The 16,610-nt window shown below is 35.1% G+C and overlaps 1 protein-coding gene across 1 annotated transcript in view; it reads left to right on the forward strand.

Annotated features, from left to right (window-relative positions):
* LOC124608121 (sodium/calcium exchanger 1-like) overlaps window positions 1-16,610 on the forward strand; it is a 226,504-nt gene that overhangs the window by 183,862 nt on the left and 26,032 nt on the right. The window contains exon 7 of the mRNA XM_047139961.1: window positions 5,763-5,979. Coding sequence (XP_046995917.1) covers window positions 5,763-5,967 — 205 coding nt within the window. The 3' untranslated portion in view covers window positions 5,968-5,979. The remainder of the gene's footprint in view (window positions 1-5,762; window positions 5,980-16,610) is intronic.

Here is a 16,610-nt window from a genome sequence, read left to right on the forward strand (position 1 = left end):
GAAAGTGCAAAGTAGCAAAATCATAATTAATAGGATAGAGAGAAAGAAAAACAAGAAACATAGGAAAAATTTATACTGGGTGCAGACTGATTAAATGCGATTTGTGAATAATAAGTGGTAAAGGTCTGAATCTCTAGAGTCAAAATGGAAATGTCCCTTATGTGCTAATGAAAGGGCAGATGTATAGAAATTTTTCAAATGGCTGTATGATGGTGAACAGCCATCACACCACGAGACACACAAGGTTGAAGTAGTGATTGATTAAATAGATTATCCAGAGCAAAAAAGTCTCCAAGTCAATAGGATACCATGTTCATTTACTAAAATCAGTTAGAAAACCAGGTATTTTGAGATTTTTTTGACTGATGACGGAATCTCCAAAACAGATGGCATACTTTTTGAGCAGTTATTATTAACACATTTCCATAGAGGGCACAAGAAGAGGATTTTGAGACATATGCCATACCTCTCATGCTCATGTCACATAATCAAGAACTATATGTTTGTGTGCAAGAGATAGGGGGTGGGGGACACAGATGCGTGCATGATTGTGATAAAGAACTGTAGAGATATTATAACATGCCTGTATGCTTTCTAATCATCTGTTTTTATATCCATGACTCTGTTTTGGATGCAGATCATTACTCTGCCTTTTAATGTATAATAAATATGTAGATAATTCTAACATCAGTTATATGTAATGGTATTTATTGCTACACTAGTTTCCATATGTTTGATTTATATACTTACAAATTATCTATAATGTTTTGATTTTACATTACTGAATACCCAATATCATTGTAAAATGAGCCATGGATCACTGGAAATCCAGAATCATAAAAGGGAAAACTGAAGAGTTGTTGGATCAAGATCAGCTTAGGTAGGGGGAAGATAAAGGACCAGAGAAGCAGTTGTGACCTTGTACTTTCTAACAAAAATAAGGATTCAGAAAAAATTTACATACCATTATGGTATTTATGCATATTGCAATAATTTTCAGTACACTTACACAAACTGAGGATGATATGGATTAAGTGTAGAGAAAGATGAACAATCAACAATCTCTTCAAAAACAAAGGGAGATAACAAAACTTTAAAATCAGGACATTTGTTAAAAATAGTGCAAGACAAGATTTCATTATATATCTCCTGTTGCTTAACTTGTATGTCAAAGAAGTAATGAAAGAAGACATTAGGAAATAAATAAAAGCTCTGTGGAAACAAAGGACCTATAATGAGGTTTCAGAGTCAAGCAATTAGGCAAGATCAGTGGAAATCCAGGATGGAATAATGATAATATTATGAAAAGGATAGATTGCTATTCGCCATGCAGCAAGGTGCTGAATCACAGATAGGCACAACAGAAATACTGTCAAACAAGCAAGCTTTTAGCCAAAAAGGCCTTCATCAGAATTAGACAAAACACACACACACACACACACATTTGCTCAAACACAACTCACACACACACGACCACAGTCTCTGGCTGCTGAGACCAGAGACTGGCAGCCAGACTGTTGTCGTACGTGTGTGTGAGCTGCATTTACATGTGTGTGTGTGTGTGTGTGTGTGTGTGTGTGTGTGTGTGTGTGTGTGTGTCGAATGGTGTCTGTCTTGCAAAAAAAGGGTTACACAGAAAGAAATGTAGATCTTTTGTGATAAATATTTCTTTGGGATAAATATTTCTGTGTCTTGTGTTTTGAATACACATGAAGACAGCAACAACTTTAAAATGAGTTCATAAGTTAATTTATTCTTTCATTCATTCCTTCATACATTGTTTACCACAAATAATTTGATGTAAATGGAACAATTAATTTTTTTAGGTATAGTATGCAACAACACTGGGAAGCAACTGTTATAAACTGCTTCTGTAGGCTGTATAACAATCATTTAAGCAAATATATACTGTTTATGTTTAGTTACACTTAAATGAATCTATCAAAATTAGTAGAAAACTCCCATTTTAAAAAAAAACTCACTGCTTCCTCAGTTATGCTAGATAGCTGCTATTTGCGTGATAATTATATGACTACACTGATTTTGATCAATAATAACAGTTATCTACATTTGGAAACAATACAAGCAGGTTTCAAGGAGCTTTGAGACTTATTGTAGCATTAATAACTCAGTTTCATAATCCAGAATAGAAGTTAATTTGTAAAAGTACCAGTTAATGAAATACATCTTTATTTTTCTTTCATGTCTGAAGATATTTCCAACTTCTTGTTTTACATCTACCAGCAGCATGTTATAGATCCTTTTCCCTGTGTGCTGAATACCACTCCAAACTCTAAAAAAGATGCAAAAGATGTTGTCATAGAAATAATTTCTATGTCTTGTATTGTGGTTTCATAAATGACAGTTCTTCAGAGAGTGACTTCTGTTACTGACAAAAAATGTGTTGCCGTGTGAGTGTAGAAATTCAAAGACATCTGAGGATGACTGCAAGATGTGCATTTATCTGTTTTGACACATTCTTATTGCTCATGCTTGTTTGGTAAGTACTTCATTTATTTCAGCCGTAGTGCCTCAGGAGATAATTCCACAGTACAACAGAGAGTGACAATTTGCAAAATTGACTAGTATCCCTATCTTCAAGATAACAAAACGTGAGATACTTTTAAACGAAAATATGTCAGACTGAGCATTTTCATTAGCTCATCTATATGTTAACCCCATTTCAGCTTGTTACCCATGTGGACACTCAGGAATTTTACACATAGTATTTCATATACTGTATGATCATTAATAACTATTTTTCTTATTTGTCTTAAATTGCGTAATGTAAGTCTTTAGGAAACTGAAAATTTAATTATTTGTCTTTAACCAGTTGTGGGTCTATCTGGCTGCTATGGGGGCTATAATTACTTTGGTTAAATTTGGAACTTGTGTTATCACAGTGGGGATATCCTTTTGCTATAAAACAGCTTTTCTATCTTTTTTATGGTTTATCAGAATAATAAATTACTTTATTTCATGGTTTTCAACAGTTTTTATTTGTGAGCCTCAGTTACAAGGAAGTGCATATGATTGTTGTAAATAAGGAGGTTTACTTGACTATTTAAATGACAAGGTCCTGTAGATTTTTATTATTTCCCTATAATTACAAACATACATGTAAATATCTGTTCTCTAAATTTTCTCAATAGTGTTTGGTGAAAAGAAGGGTGTTTTTTTCCCCAGGGACTCTCATTTGCTTTAATGTCTTCTCTTAATCTGACCTGGTGGGGTCCCACAACTTGAACAGTACTCAAGAATGGGTTGTACTAGTGATCTGTAGGTAGTCTCCTTTTTAGGCGAGCTACACTTTCTTAAAATTCCCCCAATAAACCTAAGTCTGCCATTCATCTTTCCTACTGCCATCTTTACACGCTCATTCCATATCATTTCACTTTGCAGTTTTACACCTAGATATCTAAATGCTGTATCAAGCAGCACACCACTGTAGTTTTTAATGCTAATGTTAACCTGTTAAAATAAAGGTTCAAGCATATTTGTTTTGGAGCTACATATTGAATGGTAGCTGAATGGTGATTTGTTTATTTTGCAAGCTTTAAAATTTGTGATACAGCACGCTTCTCCATTTCATAGCACACTAGGGAATATAGAAAGATACTTGCTATCTTGTATTCTTATATTAGACAATGTGTATGCTTTCATTATTGGGCACTTCTTGGGGTAGCAAATATCCTTCCACATTTTCATTCTACACCAAATCATATATTCATAATGTTACTGGAAACTATTTCATTTGTTTTATATAAGCCCATTTGCAAAGAAATTTTTTTAACTGCTCATTATAGTAGGTGGATCATGAATAAAATAGTGTACTGGTACTCAGGACCTGGGTTCTCTCCTACATATTGCAAACAAATGCTATGATAATTCTACAAATAAAACTGTGAGAGTTCCTAATATTACCCTGAACTTATTATTACTTTATCATCAAAATGTTTAGACTTCCTCTGTGATCTATTATGTAGTGATACTGATTATTGCTATCACTATCTCTGCTTTAATTATCAGCAAACACCTCCAGGTTTTCCAGGATGGAACATTCTAGTGACAGAGGTGGATAAAATGCTCATTGAATTGTAAAGTTTTCAGGATGGAAAGTTCTATGAAGGAGATGGATGCAACACTCACTGAATTGTAAAGTCATCCAACTGGAAACAAGAGAGCCTATAATCAGCAGTATACACTAACACATCTTCATTCACTCAAATAAAAACTTCCTTGCTAAATCTTGTGACATTTTACACTACTGGCCATTAAAATTGCTACACCAAGAAGAAATGCAGATGATAAACGGGTATTCATTGGACAAATATATTATACTAGAGCTGACATGTGATTATATTTTCATGCAATTTGGGTGCATAGATCCTGAGAAATCAGTACCCAGAACAACCACCTCTGGCTCTAATAACGGCCTTGATACGCCTGGGCATTGAGCCAAACAGAGCTTGGATGGCGCATACAGGTACAGCTGCCCATGCAGCTTCAACACAATACCACAGTTCATCAAGAGTAGTGACTGGCGTATTGTGACAAGCCAATTCCTTGGCCACCATTGACCAGACGTTTTCAATTAGTGAGAGATCTGGAGAATGTGGTGGCCAGGGCAGCAGTCGAACATTTTCTGTATCCAGAAAGGCCCGTACAGGACCTGCAACATGTGGTCATGCATTATCCTGCTAAAATGTAGGGTTTTGCAGGGATTGAATGGAGGGTAGAGCCACGGGTCATAACACATCTGAAATGTAACGTCCACTGTTCAAAGTGCCGTCAATGCAAACAAAAGGTGATCGAGATGTGTAACCAATGGCACCCCACACCATCATGCCGGGTGATACGCCAGTATGGGGATGACAAATACACGCTTCCAATGTGCATTCACCGCGATGTTGCCAAACACAGATGCGACCATCATGATGCTGTAAACAGAACCTGGATTCATACGAAAAAATTACGTTTTGCCATTCGTGCGCCCAGGTTCATCGTTGAGTACACCATTGCAGGCACTCCTGTCTGTGATGCAGCATCAAGGGTAACCACAGCCATGGTCTCCGAGCTGATAATCCATGCAGCTGCAAACATCGTTGAACTGTTCGTGCAGTTCTTGCAAACGTCCGTATCTGTTGACTCAGGGATCGAGACGTGGCTGCACGATCTGTTACAGCCATGCAGGTAAGATGCCTGTCATCTCAACTGCTAGTGATACGAGGCCGTTGGGATCCAGCACAGCGTTCTATGTTACCCTCCTGAACCCACCGATTCCATATTCTGCTAACAGTCATCGGATCTCAACCAACGCGAGCAGCAATGTCGCAATATGATAAACCGCAATCGCGATGGGCTACAATCTGACCTTTATCAAAGTCGGAAACATGACAGTACGCATTTCTCCTTCTTACTCGAGGCATCACAACAACGTTTCACCAGGCAATACCAGTCAACTGCTGTTTGTGTATGAGAAATCGGTTGGAAACTTTCCTCATGTCAGCATGATGTAGGTGTCACCACCGGTACCAACTTTGTGTGAATGCTCTGAAAAGCTAATCATTTGCATATCCCAGCATCTTCTTCCTGTCAGTTAAATTTCACGTCTGTAGCACGTCATCTTCGTGGTGTAGCAATTTTAGTGGACAGTAGTGTAATTTTTTCTTGCTGATTGCTCATATCTGTGTTTTATTAGTAATGAATGACTTGTAAATTTGTTGTATATATGTAATTAATTAGTCCCCTGTATTTTTCAGTATGGCTTTTTCTGTGACAATATTCTGCACAGAAGCTGCTGTTGCAATAATGATCTTAGTTTTGAGGAGATCCAAAATGGTTGGAGGTGAACTCGGTGGTCCAAAATGCATAAAATGGACAACAACATGTGTACTTCTGTCCCTCTGGCTCATATACCTAATACTGTCCAGCTTGGAAGTTTACGATGTGATTAAAGGATTCTAAATGTGGATAAGTGTGAGTATTTAACAGTAAAGTAACAATGTTTTATTTGAACTGTAATATGGTGCCAACTTTACAAGTCATTGCCAGTTTGTAAGATAACTGCAGTTGTTCTGTAGAGATGGAAATGGCACCATTTATGTTCTAAATCGCACATCACAACAAGAACTGACTTTTTGTTAGAAAATTGAGTGACAGAATGGATTTCATTATGGCAAGGACATGATTGGTAATACTGTTACTTGGGGCGCCATCTTGCCATAAGGTCATGTACTCTGAAATGAATATATATGTGAATTGTGTGAGATGTACTATAAAGCACACTTGTTATGACTGCTTATGCAGCAGGTGGATACATGATGGGGATCACAGCATGTCTGCAGTTTGAGCAGAGAGATGTAATTTCTATAGGAACTCAATCCAGAATGTAGTGTTATTGAGCCTCTAACTGCCAAAGAGTTGGAAGTGACCTTAATAAATGATGTGCCTATAGTACCATATATTGGTTTCAGGTGATTTTAATGAATCTCTATAAGCTAAATGATGGTAAAAGCAGAAACCTATGGGTTGAGTTTCAGAATGTTTTCAAATATGTAGTCTGTTAATAAATGAAATATTTTGATATGGTTTTCACAATCAACATGAAATGAGTGTAATGTAGCATTGCCACTTCTCAATCTTCCCATTCATTTGTTATTGTTCCTTTGAAAGCAAAATGTAATATAAAAAAGCACAAGAACACTGAAAATAAACTCAATCAAAGTGAAAGTGTTCATGTGTGCTGATCTGTGGAGTAAATATTGAAAAGATACATTTGAAGAGGATTTTATTAATAAGATTAGGTGTGCAAATGATATAGAGATAAGTAACTACCAACAAAACACATTCCCATCAGAAGAATTGTTTATACATCTACTCTTAGGGGTCCTTGTTTTTTTACTTTCATGTCACCATTCCATTTTCTGACATGTGTATGATAAATTATCAAATGTTACATTACACTCTTGGAAAATGACAGTGCTATTGAAGTCTTTAATTTTCATTTGCATTTCCATTTGCTCAATATATTTCCAGAAACTGGAAATTCAGTAGCTATTTCTGTGACTATGGCCCACTATCCAGTTTTTGTCTATTCAGTACTAACTGAAAAGGGTGTTATGTGACAACTGGTTGTATATTTGTGTAGGGTAAGAAATAATCCAGGTACTATTCATTCCCAGTGTCATGTGTATTTGTAAGCATGCACCCATTTCTATTTTTTAAAAATATATAAAAAGACATGAGAGCATCATCACCAACTATCTCATAATTATTGTCTACAGTTATCATTCCACACTGATAGCCTTTGCTTTTGTTATTTTAGTTCTGGTTTATTTAAAAATACCACCTCTTTTGAGCTCAGTGTTTTGACAAAATTATAGGGAAACAAACTCCTGAAGTGATTTCCCACGTCCATTGATATCTGTATATTTCGTCATCCATTGATATTTGCGTTTTTCATGAAGTACATAATGTAATTTTCCTGTAGAAAGTGCTTAATCTGATGGAAGCAAGAAAATTAATCACATGAAGTTTTCTGGTGCACTTTGTACTTTATGCGAGAATTAACAGTGGACGCTGATATTTTGTGCATATTCAATTTCTTAACTTTGGTGTTCAGCCTGTTTCATCTGGCCATCTCTCATGACCTCCCTGCTGATGGGACATTTAAACTCTAATGTTCCTTCCTTCCTTTTTATTTCACCTTACTAGTTGTTTTATATATATTCTCGGAAAGAGATTTATTGGCAAATAACACATTTGTTATTGGAACACTTCCATACTCGGGCAGGAGACAACAACACTAAATCTCCTGCAACCATTGTCATGAATGATGTTTCAAATTTTCTATCTTTAGACAATTTTCCCTGTCACAAGTGTCACAGTGGAAATGCACTTTATGTTTTTTCTTTTGAGGTATAAAGAATGCACTGTGGAACATTTACAGTCATATCATTTCTGCTCAGTAAGCCCCAAAAGGTGGTACAAACTGATAATCTGACATTTATTCCATGTGTATTAAATCAACATGAGATAAGTATTATCTCTGTTCCCAAGCATTTGTTGTAAATATTTCCCTTCGCAGTATTCCCATTTCAAAAAACTGTTACAAATGGACGTTATTAAATATACATTCTTTTTGTATGTGTCTACATTTACTATCTCTTTAAGCCAACACAAAAAAAATGCAAATAATTATATGAACACAGGGAGCTGGCACTGATGAATAAAAAGAAAGTGTTGTGCAATACAAGTTTAATCTATTTATTTCACCAAATTAAAATCTACTGAACAATTTCCAACAGAGATGCAAAATTACCTTTAGGGGATTGTCCTGGACTGAGAAATGAGAGTGATAACTGACCTCAAGTAACTTTGTCCACAACTCATAGCCCATCATGGATGGTAATGATTAGAGTGAAGCATGTTACAATCTACTTTTCCTGCACAATTCTTCATCTGACATTAATGTAGTGAAGCAGTGATAATAATCATTGCTGCCTATTAAAAAATTATACATATAATAAAGAAGTTTAAAATACTTTTAAAGAAATATCTCTTTCTCACATCTGAAATTTAACTTGCAAACTTTTGTCTTTGTGCATTTTTAATATCTCTAATGTTTTATAATCTAGATTTGACTTCCTGGATCTTCCTGTTCTCTGTAAATAGGCTTCTAAAATCTTTAATAACATTAATTCTTTTTATGTATGGTAAAGCCACTTTGAGGCACATTGAAAATGAGAATAAGATCAAAGGTAGATTTCATTGCAAAGACATATAGTACAGAGCAAAACTGATAATCGCATAAAGTTTAATTTTTGAGAGTACATCTTTCACACCTACAACAAGAAGGTAAAAAAAGGAATTTAAATTAACAGGTAGTAACAAAGGTGCTATCTTTAAGCTGATCTGTTATTTCTAACACCCTGTTATGTCAAAAACTAAACTTTTGCTGTAGCAATAAACAATACTTCTTTTACAAATCGAGAGAGTTTAAAAAATTATTATAACAGAATAATATTTCAGAATGCATAAAGGTAAATGGAAAAGGTGAATTTGCACAAAATCCAGAAGTATTTAAGACAGAAACACCAATAAGCTTCAGTAAACTTCACCCTTTTGTATTTTGTCTGGTAATTTTGCTTTCTCGCCTTACTTTCCATCATTTTGACTTTCAATTACAATTCAGAAGTGTCCTTAAACTGCCACAAAAACCTGTCCATATAGTCTCTGTTTTACATTGTTCTAAAAAACATACACATCTGAACTACATGTCACTAGAACACAGCAGAAGCTAGTGTACTAGCAGCCTAATATCCCAAGTACACACAGTTTGTCCATTCATTAAAGCACTGTAAAATTGTAACCGTTACACAAATAGTGGTTGTACCATAGGTTATAATATCATGTAGTTTTGTACAGTAAAGGCATTATTTTGTTAGAATTCTAAGAACAAGAATCATTAACAAAATATTTTCCTCTTTTATTTATTTACTTAAGGTTTATAACATATACAGAAAATTCTTAAAGTCAGATATGTTCTATGTTAAAGATATGTGAAATGCTTGTCATCATGGCTGCTAAGTTCCCACTTCAGAACCATAATTTCCAGGTTACACAGAGAAATGACTGCCTTCTTAACTCCTTATTGTGGTAAAAGAACACTCATGAATATTGTGTCAGAAACATCAGAAAATATTTTCAGTTGTTGAAGTCTTTGTTGGTTATATTTATGAAATTAAAAAATTAAGAAGCAGCTAAGTTACTACAACATCTTTTGTATATGTTTTCAATTAACTACATACTGTACCTGTGAAATGAAAAAAGAAAATTTTAAAACTGTATCACATATTTCTATTCATACAATACGCTGCTTTGTATTCGTTGTGTAAGTATTCACGTTATATTTTTGTACCATGCCCGCTGTATAAATTAATACATCTTATATACCACAGAGGTCACGGTCTATTCCTCCTGAAACTAATAAAGAAATGTGAGAAAAATGTATAACAAAAAAAGCTCAAAAAGCAACCATTTTGTCATGCAATGCAGAATGGTTAGTGTGGCTATTTATTAGTGATACTACAGTAATCCATTTACATAAAGTGTCAGTAGGGAAAATAAACAATTTTTTTGTATTGTTTTATTGCAAAAATGGAAAAAACTTTACAACCAAAAGTGTGAATTTGAAGATATTGTTATCATAAAACCAAATAGCACACTGAGTAATTACATCAGTAATGAAATAAATAGCTTTGGTTGCAGAGTTATTTTCATTAAACATGCTTTGATTATATTCTGCTGAAATATTGTTGTGGTCTGTACCACATAAAAGACATTGATGTGAGGCAATTATAAAGTTTCTTTGAACTTATGTGTGACGAAAATGTAATCTGATCCTGTGAACTTTCCAGAAAGTGTTTTTGTTTCACGTTCTCCCCTTAGAATTGTGTCTTTTTACTGCTAATATTATTTCCCCCACAAATACTTCAATTGCTAATAATTATTCATCTTCATATATTTTGCACTATGAATAAAACAGAGATAAAATTTAGTAACTAATGTGATTGTATACTTATGTATTTCATCATCATTGAACAGCAGTTGCTCTCGGTAGATTGTGTTGATTTACTCCACTTACTTAAATGACATTATAAAAAACTGCCAACAGTCATGATATATCAATCAACATACAATAATAAATTATGTAAGTTCAGTATAGCGCCTATGTTTTGATCAGTAAAATATGGAAGTATTTTATCACCACATATCTGTGTGTCATTGATGCAGTAGAGTTATGAGAAAGGTTATTTCTTAGTTAGCTGCATATAGGTGAAGCTTATTTGTGCATCCGTCCAACCACCCTCCGTCCACCACTTCATGAAATGCAACGAAATCTACCTATACCACTCTGCTTGCAGGCTTATTTTCTGTCACAGTTACTGAATTCTAGAGTTTTGCTAAGCTAAATTTAGTAGCTATAAAAAATCTTTGGTAGATAGACTTCATTTTCTGATTATCCAAATTCCTAACTTATCAAGATTACACCTATGTTTTTATTTTCAATTGCTTTATGGCTAATATCATCAAGTGACAAAATAAATAATTGTCTTCATGATGGCAGAATTAATACTGGTGTTGTAAGAATGAGCTTTTATAACAGAGAAGAAGCTCTTTGATGACATTTCAAATTTTGTGACAGAAAGTTACATGTAGGCCAACTGGACAGAGAAAAAAATACTTACAATGTTTTTTTGTCTCAAACAGAGTAACAACATAAAAATATTAACATATCATTTATAGTTGTTGCTGTACCAGTAGCATTTGCCATTCTTGTCATTTTTTAACTTATTGAACTATATTCCATATGTAAAATTTTATACTTGTGCATTCAGTTAAAGTGCTATGGTTCATGATAATCATGTTTGTTACCCAAATAAATTATACCTATGTCACCTAATACTTTGTGGACAATGTTGCCACTCCAGTACAGTTCTTTATTGTATGTATTTTAGTGTTTATTTCTGTAGGCTGTTTGTGAATTAAGAACACAATTATTTTAAACAAAGTAGCAACAATACTTTGTTATTTCTCTGTTTGTCAGATATAATAATATCATAGTTTATTTTTTACAAGTTGTTGTCTCCTATCTGGGATGTCACGCAATGATGTATAAGATATAAAGAGGAGCACCTACCTATCACTTGCTGAAGCTGCAATAACGGGAACAGAGATACTAGTCACACAAAACAAAAGAGTTTAGAGATTGGTTACTGTTTTTGCCTCTTCTTTGAACTGTTTTTCTTGTCCTGCATAACTTTTGCTCCAAAGGATTAGCAGTTCATTAAGTTTCTGTTTGACATTCTCCATCTTTTCTTCTGAGTACCTACTATCCTGGTATCAGTTTCAGCTTCAGTGACTGGTGACTTCATTCTCTTCTTTGGTCTCATATGTAGTTAGTCTTCATTCCTGACTTTTGTATTCTGAACACACAAATAACCTGTCTGCAAGCTGAAGAACTTAAATACTCTGTGAATTATAACTGAAATAACAATCAATTATCTACAACCTTTTAAATCAGCCCTTTAGATATGCAAAAAAATTCAAATGAGATTCATATACGCATGTGGCCACAAATGCTCCACAATCCTGTTTATTCTGAAGCATCTGCAATCTGGTATAGGAATTCATAACTGCTTCTGCAATTAAAGTTCTTATAATGTACAACAACAGACGATATATGCAGAGAAGTGACAAGCGACTGCTGTCATGCTGTAGTTTCTACAAACAGTTTCACAGTTTAAGTTACAAGATAAAAAAATTCTGGAGGGATGTGGGTAGTCACAGAGATTTCTCTCAGTCTACTCTCAACATTTACCACTGTACATATCTGTATATTTGTATATAATGTAAAAGTCAAGTTGTGCCATTATAAATGTTTAGATAATAAGAAAAACAGTGTATGTGTTGCATTTTCAATGATGTTTGCATGTAAGAGCTAAAAAATTCAGATACAAGAAAAAAATCATTTCTGATTAAGCAGTTATTTTGTAAATATTTAGTTCTTCCAGTGAAAACTTTTAAAACAAATTGTATATAGAGGATATAAATACATGTTGTTATGACAGGATGTCTTAAATGAGTCTGTTGTTTTGTTATGAAAGATGTTTACAATTTTATAGTGGACAAAAACAATTGTCCCATAAGTTGTGTAATAAAAAAATTTTGTTGCTTTTTAGAATTTATTGTTGCTGCTTTTACCAACCCTTCATAAACTACAACAAAATGAGAAGACGAATAATCTGGTACTTACAGTAGTTTAATAAAATGCAAACATGCATATGTGTGCATATGTACCCACAAACACACACTCCCTTACATACACACACACACACACACACACACACACACACACACACAAACCAAGAAATTCTGCAAATGCCTGAAGATGGAGAACTGTCTTGGTATTTAATCACTCAGAAATCAATTGCAGTGCTGTGTGTTTTATGGAGTAGTATGTGATGGTGCAAATAAAAATAGATCATTATGTTAAGTAAGACCATGTTCTTCAAGAAAGCTGCCAGCATTTTATTTTGGGGTAAAAAATTGTAATATTTAGAAATATAGAAGAAAAGAGTATTTTATATTCTGTCTGATGTAGTTTTGTATAGTGACAATGGTGTTGCTGCAACTACTACCAGCACCACTAACACCACCCCACCACCAACCCTTGTGTCATTTCTTTTGCAATGGATCTGTATATGATGATTATACAGCCATTTTCCTTCTCTTATATGGTGGCTTTCCATTGACGAAGACTACAAAGTGCTCAGCTCCTTCTCTTACAATTTCCTATGGCCCTTTCCCCCACCTAATAATTGCCATAAGTTATAAAGAACCAGAAAAACATCATACAATGCTTAATGTCTTTGTGACATCACACTCAATTACTTTTAGCTGAATATGCATTTAAAAATATTGGAGAATCCAGTGAATGATTTTCTTTAAATTTATGATATGCCAGTCTGATGGCAATCAGATCCAAAAATATTTATTATTCTTTTTGTAAATTTTTTATAGGATGATTGTCCAATTTCTGATTACATGAACTCAGGATAGGACAGATGCTACATCAATACCACTTTTCTGTTGCATGATCAGTGGCTGCCTTGACAGGATTTTATGCTTTGTGTCCTGCAGTGTGGTACTTACTGCTCTATTCACTCCAGAAAAATCAGTTAATCCAAACTGAGCAACGCTTTGCATTTAAAGTAAAGCATTTTCAGAACTCAAGTAATTTCTTTACATCTTTTTTTAATAAATTAAACAAGTAACATAAGCTTCCTAATGATCCATTTTGAAATAAACTGCAGAATTGGAGGAAAAAATCAAATGAACCTTCACAGGAGGTGAGGGTATGTGATCTTAATTCAGTGATTACAAAATCAAGTCAAATTTACAAAGAACTTTGCAGTATGAGCACACTTATCAGTATGACATTGCACTCCTTCTAAGCTAGATGCATGCACTGATTCACTTAGGAATGGTAACATAAATCCGCTATATCCTCCCCTAAGGTAACCTTGCAAACAAAGGTTGCAAATGGTCATAGATATCTTGGATATTGGCAATGGATTAGATTTACTTTCATTCCGATTGATCTGTAGTGAGGAGGTCCTCCAGGATCTAGAACAGTCAGAAAAATTATAATACATGACAAATGTTTAGAACTGAAACAAATAAGCTAATGTACCTTCCACAGGTCCCAAGTGGAATGATCATCATTTTTTTTAATGAAAACTATATGAAAAAATCATTTTGCAAACACTCATTTACTAAGATCACATTAATGCACTGAACTTAATATTTAGAAAAATGTTTTTTTTTATTTATAATGTAATAAACATATAATAGAACTATTACAATACTTATTTACAATGAACACATTACTGCACTGAAATGGTGCAGAATACTGCACTGAAATGGTGCAGAAGTTAGAGTGCACACACACACACACACACACACACACACACACACACACACACACACACATAAATCAGTTGGTCTACTGAGAAATTCATCAACAGATTAGAAGGAGTTGGCCACCAATAAATCCTTTAGGCTTCTCTTAAACTGAATTTCATTGGTTGTTAAGCTTCTTATGGGTGCTGGCAAGTTATTGAAAGTGTGTTCCTTAATAATGCACATCTTTTTGTACAAGAGTAAGTGACTTTAAATCCTTGCGAAGATTATTCTTATTTCTAGCACTGAGTTCATGAATTGAGCTGTTGGTTTGGAAAAGTGATATATTTTTAATGACAAATTTCATTAAGGAATAAATATATTGGGAAGCAGTATTTAGTATCCCTAGTTCCCTAAACAAGCTTCTGCAGGATGTTCTTGAGTTCACACAACATGTAACTCCTATTGCGCCTGGAAAACTTTAGCTTGGCTTGATGAATTACCCCAAAAAATAATCCCATATGACATTATGGAATGAAAGTAAGCATAGTATGCCAGATTTTTCATTTCTATATCCCCTATGTCTGACACAATTTGCATTGCAAATAGAGATTTGTTAAGACACTTCAGCAGTTCTGTGGTGTGCTCCTCCCAGTTGAATTTATTATCAAGCTGTAATCCCAAGAATTTAACACTGTCCACTTCCTCTATCTACTTGTCGTCGTATGTTAGGCAAATACTTGTGGAACACCCCTTACAAGTTCTGAGATGCATGTAGTGTGTGTTTTCAAAGTTTAGTGACAAAGAATTGGCTAGGAACCAGTGATTAATGTCCACAAATATTTTATTAGCTGGTCTTTCCAAGACTACACTTAATTTGCTATTTATTGCAATGTTTGTATCATCAGCAAACAAAACAGACTTGGCATCTGGTAATGTTATTGATGGAAGGTCATTGATACTCACAAGAAGAAGTAAGGGCCCTAAGATGGAACCTTGTAGGACCCCATGTGTAATTAGTTCCCAGTTGGATGATGCCTGGTAACTTAATACATGTCTCTTTCCTAATAACACCATTTGTTTCCTGCCAGAGATACAAGATTTGACCCATTTTGCAGCATTTCCTGTTACACCATAATATTCTAATTTACTTAAAAGGATATTGTGATTTACACAGTCAAATGCCTTTGACAGATCACAAAATATACCAGTTGCCTGCAATTTTTTGTCTAATGAATTAAGTTCATTTTCACTGTAAGTGTAGATAGCCTTCTCAATATCAGAACCCTTCAGAAATCTGAACTGCAACTTTGACTGTATGTTATTTGTGATAAGATGGTTATAAAGCTGATTGTACATTACCTTTTCTAAAATTTTTGAGAATGCTGGGAAATGTGCAATTGGACAGAAATGTGATACTATTTCTTTACCTCCCTTCTTAAACAGTGGCTTAACTTCAGCATACACTCCTGGAAATTGAAATAAGAACACCGTGAATTCATTGTCCCAGGAAGGGGAAACTTTATTGACACATTCCTGGGGTCAGATACATCACATGATCACACTGACAGAACCACAGGCACATAGACACAGGCAACAGAGCATGCACAATGTCGGCACTAGTACGGTGTATATCCACCTTTCGCAGCAATGCAGGCTGCTATTCTCCCATGGAGACGATCGTAGAGATGCTGGATGTAGTCCTGTGGAACGGCTTGCCATGCCATTTCCACCTGGCGCCTCAGTTGGACCAGCGTTCGTGCTGGACGTGCAGACCGCGTGAGACGGCGCTTCATCCAGTCCCAAACATGCTCAATGGGGGACAGATCCGGAGATCTTGCTGGCCAGGGTAGTTGACTTACACCTTCTAGAGCACGTTGGGTGGCACGGGATACATGCGGAGGTGCATTGTCCTGTTGGAACAGCAAGTTCCCTTGCCGGTCTAGGAATGGTAGAACGATGGGTTTGATGACGGTTTGGATGTACGGTGCACTATTCAGTGTCCCCTCGACGATCACCAGTGGTGTACGGCCAGTGTAGGAGATCGCTCCCCACACCATGATGCCGGGTATTGGCCCTGTGTGCCTCGGTCGTATGCAGTCCTGATTGTGGCGCTCACCTGCACGGCGCCAAACTCGCAT

Source organism: Schistocerca americana, chromosome 1 (genome assembly GCF_021461395.2).
Source record: "Schistocerca americana isolate TAMUIC-IGC-003095 chromosome 1, iqSchAmer2.1, whole genome shotgun sequence".
Classification (NCBI taxonomy): Eukaryota; Metazoa; Arthropoda; class Insecta; order Orthoptera; family Acrididae; genus Schistocerca; species Schistocerca americana.